Source organism: Cricetulus griseus, chromosome 3 (assembly GCF_003668045.3).
Source record: "Cricetulus griseus strain 17A/GY chromosome 3, alternate assembly CriGri-PICRH-1.0, whole genome shotgun sequence".
NCBI classification, from domain to species: Eukaryota; Metazoa; Chordata; class Mammalia; order Rodentia; family Cricetidae; genus Cricetulus; species Cricetulus griseus.
Window position 1 is genome coordinate 19697938 of NC_048596.1, and position 9469 is coordinate 19707406.

The 9469-nt window shown below is 49.0% G+C and overlaps 1 protein-coding gene across 1 annotated transcript; it reads left to right on the forward strand.

The window, feature by feature from the left end:
- Positions 1-7571: 7571 nt before the first annotated feature.
- LOC113834828 (GSK-3-binding protein FRAT2-like) lies at positions 7572-8468 on the forward strand. The gene is given in 2 exon segments (XM_027407321.2): positions 7572-7940; positions 7942-8468. Coding segments are annotated over 2 exon segments (648 nt in total). The 5' UTR covers positions 7572-7677; the 3' UTR covers positions 8327-8468.
- Positions 8469-9469: the final 1001 nt, after the last annotated feature.

Genomic DNA, 9469 nt, shown 5'->3' on the forward strand with positions numbered 1-9469 from the left:
TGGGAAACATGGGAGGATGGGAGGTCCAGGGAATGGATATGTAAATATGAGTGCCTCTAAAATAAAATAAAATAAAAAAAAACTAGAAAAAAAAAAGGGAGGAATGTTAGTATTCAGGCATGTGTACTGGCCTGCCCTTAGGGTCCTGACAGGATTCATCCTCAGCTGCAGCTACTAAGAACACAACCAGTTCACATTCCTTATGTTCCTTATAAAAGGTGGGCCTTAGGGGAGGGAGAGGGAACTGGGGTTGACATGTAAAAGAAGCTTGTTTCTAATTAAAATAAAAAGGTGGGCCTTGCCCACGTCCTGTCTCTCTTTCTCTTCCACTACTCTTGTCCACAGGGACCAGTCACGCGTCCCCTCCCCCGTCCTCCCCTCTCTGCTCCCTCCTCTCTCCTCTTCCAATAAACCTATGTGAGCCCTGCTGTATGGAATGACTTCGTCCATCTTTTGTTTTAATACGTCTTCAAAATCCCAGTTTTCCAGGCACCAGAGATTCTTGAGAAACTGTTTTGTGTGTCTCTGGGGAAGCATCGTCAAACACCAAGCTTCTCCTGGCTTCTGCAGATACTTTCTCATCTCTGGTCTCCGTTGGGCCGCCTCCTTTGCCTTTCTAGTTCTTCAACACTGAGTTGGAGTTTTCCAGGGAGGTGCTCTCTAAAACCCTTTTCTTGGTTTTCATCCTCCTCATTTACCATGTGGCTCCTCACTTCCTCAAAGGCAGCCACTCTTCTAAGCGCAGCTCACTTCCTCCTCAGCTTGCTTCCTGTGATTTTCTTGTTCAAATCCCTGTTTCTCCATTGCTAGTTTATGCCTCTGTTATTTATTAAATGTGTATTTATTTGCTTATTTATTTATTTACTAAATGCGTATAAGTGTTTTGCCTGCATGTGTGTGCACACCAAGTGTGTGATTGGTGCCTGTTGGAACCTGGCATTATGCTGACCCTGTCCCCTGACAATGGGCAGGGCACACATACCGGCTTTTAGGCAAATACTTAGGCAGCTCAAAGGGCCCTGTGTTGCATGGCCACGTCATGGCTATGTTAGGCGTTATGGGGCCGCATAAGGACTCAGTACGCATGTGCAAGCTTCCCCTTTTAAGGGAGCACCTTCCACTTGTTCGACCCTTCTTCGCCCCTTTTCTTCTTCCCTTCTTTCTCCTTCCCTCCTTTCCCCTTCGACCCTCCCCCAACAAACTCCACATGGATTTGTTGAGTCTCGTGTTTCGTGTTTTCATCACTGGAAACTGAAGCAAAAGAACAACAGTGCCTGACATGGTCAGAAGGCGGCATCAATCCCCTGGAGCTAGAGTTGTTAATGGTTGAGAGACACCATGTGGTTGCTGGGAATGGAAACCGGGTCCTCTGCAAGAGCAGCCAGTGCTTGTAACTGCTGAGCTAACTCTCCAGCTCCCTAGTCATTATTATTATTTTTAATTATGTGGGTACGAGGGAGGGGTGCAGGGGCCCATGGAAGCCATCTCTCTGGAAATCCAGGGAGTTGCTAAAGTGCTTGTCTAATAAGCATAAAGCCTTGGGTTCAATCCCCACCACCATCAAACCCTTACCTATAATCCTAGTACTCTGTGTAGAGGAGAGAGAATCAGAAGGAATAGGTTATCCTCGCTACATAGTGAGTTTGCAAATGGCCAGATGTACATGAGACACTCTCAAATATAAGTAAATAAATATACATAAAAGCAAAAAGGAGGTGAACCATTTTAAAAGTGTTATTTAAACCTGATCTACCTAGGATATTTCAATATGTAACATAATATACTAAAATACAGTTTATATTTAAATGCCATGTGTTATCTCAGCTCAGACTAGCTTTGTTCCAAGTAGTCTATAATGGTTAGGGATAAAGGCTAACAAATGGACATTACAACTCTTGACTCTTCCTTTATTGGAGCAATGATTTCCCTTTAAACAAGATTTAAGTTTTATCTTTGTATGGTTTACATGCTGTAAAATTCTCACTGTATGTACTTCTGCAGCTTTTAATAAAGCTATAGACTGTTTAACAGCTACCAGCTCGTAGTTAAAGCATCCCTGGAAGGCTTCCTCACGTCTGCTTTGTTTTCAAACAAGGCCTTACTATGTAGCCTGGGCTAGCCTTAAGGCCCTCCTTCCACTTAAGGCTCCCAAATGCATTACAGACATGCATCACCACACCTGCTGGTAGTTTATTTTCTCACATTGCTGAATAATACTCCATTGTATGGACACACACACATTTTGTTTATCCACTCACCATTTGAAGGACATTTGGATTGTTTTCAGTTTCAGAACCATGACTAATGTTGCTATGAACATTCATGCGAATGTCTGTGGGAAGGTCTCTAGTTCCTTTGAGTATCGTCCTAAGAGTGGACTCAGTGCCACATGGAGGGTTTGTGTTTAATTTTTTTTTTTTTTTTTTTTTGAGATAGGATTTCTCTATATTGTCCAGACTGTCCTGGAACTCTTTCTGTAGACCAGGTTGGCCTTGAACTCAGAGCCACCTGCCTCTGCCTCCTGAGCACTGGGATTAAAGGTGTGTGCCACCGCTGCCCAGGCCTGGTTTTAATCTTTTAAGGAACTGCTAGTTTGAAACTGTTTCCAAAAGTACAGGCATCATTTCACATGCCCTCTGAGGATGGGCAAGGGTTCTGGTTCTTCACTGCCTTCTTGCCAAGTTATTTTTTTATGTCTTCTATATTGTTTTATGTGTATGAATGTTCTGTGTATGTGTAGCACACGTGTGCCTGATGTTCTTGGAGGTCAGAAGAGGACAGCAGATCCCCTGGGACTGTAGTGAGAGACAGTTTTGAGCTGCCCTGTGTGTGCTGGGAACTGAATCTGTGTTCTCTGGAAGAGCAGCCAGTCTTACACTGAGACATGTCTCTCAAGCCCCAGTTATTTGTATGTGAGAATGTCATAGCACATTCGTGGACATCAGAGTCCCTTCTCTCCTTCCATCCTTTGGATCCTGGGGATTGAACTCAGGTTGTAAGACTTGGCTGCAAGCACCCTTACTCAGTGAGCCATCTCGCTGACTTTTATGTGGCATTTTCTATATATTATCTTCAGGGAGCCCCCAAAACTGAAGAAGAGCAGCAGATCTACATTGGAAACATGGTAATGAGATTATTTCATATCAGCAAATAGACTGTGGCTCCAATTATGTAACGAAGCAGGGAATAAATGTCTGATACAGCGTGGAATGTTTTTATTGATATGAAATTCACATACCATAATATTAGCCATTTTATCCTGGACTGAAGCTTAGTGATAGGCACTTGGAACCATACAGTGTGACCTTTTGGGGGGCTTCTTTCACTTACACTCATGTTGTAGCATGTGTCAGGGCAATTTGTTTCTTTCTGTGCCTTTTATGTTTACATGCATGTGTATTTGCAGGTATGTATCCATTAATGCATGTGTGGAAGCCAGAGGATGTTGGGTATCTTCCTCAATCATTCTCCATCATTGTTTTTTTCTGTTTCGTTTTGTTTTTTGAGACAGGGTTACTCTGTGTACCTCTGGCCATCCTGGAACTTGCTCTGTAGTCCAGGCTGGCCTTGAACTCACAGAGATCTGCCTGCCTCTGCCTCCCTTCCGAGTGCTGGGGTTAAAGACATGCAGTATTACTGCCCAGCAACTATGCTTAACTTTTTAAGTGAAAGGAGAGGATCTGGGCACTCAGGGCCTTAATACTCACATGGGAAGTACTTTACCCATTGGGTGATTCCCCCCTGGCTGTCTTGGAACTAGCTTTGTAGACCAGGCTGGCCTCGAATTTACAGAGATCCACCTGCCTCTGCCTCCCTAGTGCTGGGATTAAAGGCGTGCACCACCACGACCCAGCCCTTTAATTCTTTTTAACCCAATCAGTAGCATGAGTTTTGTTCAAAAGAATGGGCTGTGAATTGTAGCTTTGACCATGAGTGGAGACCTCAGGGCTTCGTTCTTTTTCTATGACAGAATCAGATTCCAGGGTATATCACCACTTGTTTATCCACTCATCTACTAAGGGGCCACACCACAGAACTGAGTTTTTGCATTTGAACGTGCCTAGAAGTATTTCTGCTCCCTAGGTCATAACTCTAGTACTACCTATGGGATAAGCCTTCCAGAATATAGCATTCCCTATCTTTCAGAGTAGGTAGGAATCAGAGACACCAAAAAGTGAAGTGAGCCTACCCTCATTACCCTGAATTCAGTTATGTTAAAGGGGGTTCCACGAGGCAGGCGAACTCCTTGGGGAGGAGGCTATGGGGTCTGACTGAATGCTGAGGCAAGCCCCTGAGACCTGTCCCTCCAAGGGCGTCTCCCGAATGCTTTCAATGTCTCTTTCCAGGCTGGCAGCCAGTGTGCCAGGCACAAGGTTCTCACCGCTTCCCTTTTTGATACCTTCTCATTACTTTTAATTGCATCTGGGCCTCTCTCACGTCTTGTGTTCTGCCTCCTAATCCAGGGCATTCCTCTCCACCTCCCACTGGCCCAGCACAGCACTTCTTTTTCTGAGCTCTCCTGAGAAGTGCCCTGAGAAAATGGAGCAGGGCTCCTGCAAGGCATTCATCTCTGTAATGAACAGTCTAATGTCCACATCCCAGCATATTTACATAAAAATCTGCACACAAAAGCAACATTACAAAGGGAAGGTTTTTTTTTTTCTTCCTTTCTTCTTTTTTTTTTTAATGCCATCTCACAGTTCCATTTCCTACAGTAGTAAGAGCACCATTGGAATTACTCTGACAGGAAGACAAAACAACTTCCAGGGATGCTGGGTTAGAAACAATAGCTTTGCCAGAACCATTAATGTTTAAAGTCAATGGAGCATAAAACTGCTTTTCTCTACTTACAGCCAGGCATCATCTTACAGAGTGGAGGGAGGGAAATTGCCGTTTTAACTCTGCTGAAATCCATAAGCCCTCTCCTAATTTTCATTCTCCTTGAAGTTCTCCAGTAAGTACCATCAGAATGAAAATGAGACTTTCTCTCCGGGGAGAATGGCTCCCAGTCTTCAGCAGTAAAGTGTGTGAAGAGACTCGGAGATGGATTAGGGAGCTGCCTTCTGGGAAAGGTGCCCTCACCCAAACCTGCAGAACTAGCTGTAGTTATGACACACCTTGAGATTTGGGAACACTTGGGTGCTTTCAGGATGGCCCTAAACAACAAACCCAGGGCAAAGTCCACATGAGGAAGGGCCAGCCCAGTCCTAGGAAGTATGGCCTTTCAGGGGTCTCCTTTAGTTAGTGGGCAGAGGGGATAACCTTTATTATCGAGATATTAGCTCTTTCCCCAGGGACTTGCTGGAAGAGAGCCCAGAGGTTGTCAGTAAACCATTGGACCTAATCCCACAGTGCATTTGCGTAATGCTTGACAAAGCCTGCTCCCATCATCTCACTTGATCCTGAAAACAATCTCCAAAGGAGGCAGGGCGGGGATTATTTTTTCCATTTTACTAATGAAAACAATTGTAAACTGATTTGTGGGGAGTCCCACACCCACCTTGTAGCAGGACTGAGACTTGAATCTAGGTCTTTGGAGAACCTGTTTAGTCCCACCAGATTGTTCAGACTATGCCCAGCCTCGCCCATTCCTCACAACCACCAAGTTCCCAGCATCGGGTAGCTCAGGACAGACAGAGACTCTGTGTGTCAGCCCAGGATGGCAAGCTGAGGAGGAAGAGAGAGGAAGAAATTAATTTCATCTCATTTCCCTGACGGAAACACTCCAGATGGATTTAAGAAACAAACAAAAAACTACAAATTAAAGCAACACGGCATTGGGGGAAAAAAGATGGAGCTCTTTGATAACCTTTTGGAGGCAGGGAGACTAGATCTATCTCCACATTATAAGTTTCAAAGGAAGGCAGGTGGTGGTGGTGGTGCAACCCTTTATTTAATCCCAGCACTCAGGAGGCAGAGGCAGGCAGATCACTGAGTTTGAGGCCCACCCACCTGGTCTACAGAGTGAGTTCCAGGACAGCCAGGACCACACAGAGAAACCCTGAAAAAACTAAGAACAACAACAAAAAATTTGCTTTACTGGGGGTGTGTGCAAGGGAGTGGGGTGCCAATGACTGTACAAAGCCCAGAAAAAAAAAAGTAGTAAAATATGAGAAAAGGTTAACGTTTGTTATGCCAGTGAGTTGTGGAAATATATAAAACCTCTATAGTAGGAAGAACTTATTAGGGAACGAATTACAAAAAAGCCAAGTAAGTTCTTTTTTTGGGGGGAGGGGGTGTGTTTCGAGTCAGGGTTTCTCTGTGGCTTTGGAGGTGCAAGTAAGTCTTCTTAACAAATTAGAAAACAACTCAAAAAACAAAGAACCCCCAAACAAAAACAAAAAATAAAACTAAAAACCACAGGCAAATTGAAAAATGTCAATTTCACCTGTAAAATAGGCACACACACAAAATAAGGTTTTCAATAATACTTAAATCTAGTGGTTTCAATGAATTAATGAGAAGAGTAGATTTACCAAATTCTAGGTGATTTCGTATATTTACAACAACAATAATAAAAGGCCAAACCTAAAATACTCTTATCTTTTGATCTAAAACTCCACACTTAGGAATGTATTCTGAAAAGTAAATCAGAGTTTGAAAAAGTTTGATGGGAAAAATTAGTCACACACTTAGTACAACTGTGAAATGGGGGGTGGGGTGGGGGGAGACAAGAACCGCTTAAGGAATTTAAACAATTACAAGCACTCAATGGAAACTTACGTAATCATTACAATGTTTTTCAAAGCGCGTGCAATCACTGGAAAGCGTTTAGAATTGAATGTGAGACAAAGTGTAATGTCTTAGTGTGTGGCTGTTTGTATAACGTACAGAGAAAAGGCTGAAAAGGGAAAAAAAAAATCTTCTAATCATGTTTGAGTCCTATGATTACCGTAAAGTTTGAACTACAAAAAGAGTCAACTCTAGCCTTTGAGCTACAATAAAAGTCAACTCTAGCCACCCTGAAGCTCAGAGAAGTGGCCTGGGGGGAAGAAAGTCTGGGATACTGCGACCACGGGCTCTGCGCCCCGGCAGCATCGGTTCCTCCTCGCCCCTGCCCCCACCGCCAGGGTCGCCCCTCCCCTGGGGCTACCCCTCCCCCGGGGCCGCGCGGGCCACTGCGGGTGCGCAGAGTGGAGCCGGGCCAGCGCAGGCGTTGCCGACACGTGGGGAGGGGGCGGGCGCGGCGGCGGAGGGGCGGAGTGTGTGTGGGGGTGTGTCCGCGAGTGGGAGAAGCCAACTGGCCGTCTCCGAGTGCGCCTCTTTCCCGACCACGAGTGGGACCTGGGCTCGACGAAAGCGGCGCTCACCCCCGGGGTTGCTCACAGACGGATACTCTAGCATTGGCCGGAGGGCGCGGGTCGCGGTCCTGCACGCTGTGCACCGTCCCGTGCCCCGAAGTCTTCTCGCGAACGCCACCCCCCCCCGGCCGCGCGCAGTGGTAGGAGCCGCGCGACGTCACCCATTGTTTACAAATCAACCCGAGCCGGCAGCGTTCCGGCTCCCGCGGCTGGAAGGCGCGCGGTGCCGCTGCCCGGTGGCCCCCGGCTTCCGCATCTCAGGCCCGGCCCGGCCCGGTCCCGGCCTCCGCTCTCGCCCCAGCCGCCGCCCGCGGAGCCCGCGGCAGCCGAGTCGCCAGCGACGCCCGCACAGCCGCGGGGGCCCGGGCGGGGGGCCATGCCGTGCCGGAGGGAGGAGGAGGAGGAAGCCGGCGACGAGGCGGAGGGGGAGGACGACGACGACAGCTTCCTCCTGCTGCAGCAGTCGGTGACTCTGGGCGGCTCGGCCGACGTGGACCGGCTCATCGCTCAGATCGGCGAGACGCTGCAGCTGGACGCGGCGCACGACGGCCCGGCCTCGCCGAGTGCTGCCCCGGGGCCCCCGCCCCCGCCCCCGCGGGTCGTGGCTGAGCTGCCGGCGGACAAGGCCCGGGCCCCGGCTCCCCCGGGGAGCCGTGCGCTGCGTGCAGGGGGAGCGCTGGCGCGTGCGGGGCCGGGCGGCTCCCTACTGCGTGGCGGAGCTCACCGCGGGCGCCGGCGCGCTGCCCGGGCCGGGACGGCGGGGGTGGCTCCCGGGTGCGGTGGCTTCTCGGCGAATCCAGCGGCGGCGGTGGGCCCCAGGTGGAGCGCGCGCGGGCGACGACGACCCGCACCGGCTCCTGCAGCAGCTCGTGCTCTCGGGAAACCTCATCAAGGAGGCGGTGCGCAGGCTCCAGCGAGCAGTTGCCGCGGTCGCAGCCACGACCCCCACCAGTGCCCCGGGGTCCGTGGGTGGCCGAAGCGGGCCGGACTCAGTCACCCTGCAGCCCTCGGGTGCCTGGCTCTGACCCGGGGTCCCGGAGGAGGAAGAGGACGCGGCTACGCCGGCCCAAGAGTGTCCGGCCGGGACAGTACGGAGCTAAAGCCGTCGTCCATCCCGCGCGGGCTGCAGCCCCAAAGTTACCGTCCGCGCGCGGGGCTGTTAGAGAAAACGGACTCGACTGAGCAGCACCGGCAGCCGAGGATCTGGGATTTACTGGGAGAACTGTGGCAGCTACTTGATGGACTTGAACCTGACAGCCCTTGGGAGACATCGTTTATATTGGATTGTGGCTCGCAGGGGCGGGAATCGGGAGGGCTTTCTAACAATACTTGAAAACGAATAGTAGGCATACACGGTGTCGTTATTTTCGGGTGGAGAAGCTTCCTGGATATGGTGCTACAATTGCAGATCGGAGAGGTTCTGGGGTGAAGAGTGCTAAAACTTGGCAGTTGGGTGGCTTGGCAGTACCCGCTTTCTCTTACAGTGAAGGATGATGATGAGACCCAGTTGGTGCATTCTCGAAGGTGGGGAGAGTTGAGTTTAAATGTGTACTTGTAAATGACTTGACCTTGCCAATTTCGACTCAAGGTCAGGTTGGTTGTGAGTGGGGTGTTGTGGGATTTTTGGGAGAGCTAACCGCGGTGTCTTTTTTTTTTTAAGTCTTTTTTTCTTGATCCAAGTGCAGACCTGTCTGCTTTGCCACCGCTTGGAGTCTTCCGAGGACACGCAGGCCAACAGGCTGTGAAGGGAGAGTTATTTGTGCTTTTTGTGCTTTTCTCTTTCAAGAACTGCTTCTAGATAGACCACTCTCAGCCGTGTCACCAGCTTTCTCAGAAATGGCCATGGACAACCCCCTGTCTTCTGCAACCTTCGTTACTTGTGGTGTGTGTGGGGTTGGATGAAAGCCTTGGACACACTTTTCTGCCCTGGTTTGAACTCTCTGCTGAATCCGAGGGGCTCTCTCCTGCTTCCTCACCTGCTAGTTCTTTGTGAATGAGTGAAACCGTTTTTAAAATGTGACTTCAGGAGGAGAAATTGCAGGCTTTTCCCCTTGTGAAACTTGAGGGTGCCCTTTGAGGTGCCACCCCCAAACTTTAAGGTAGCTAAACCATTTTTTTTAAAAAAAGATTCAATGGCTTGTTCATCCTCCAGATGCAGCTATTGACGT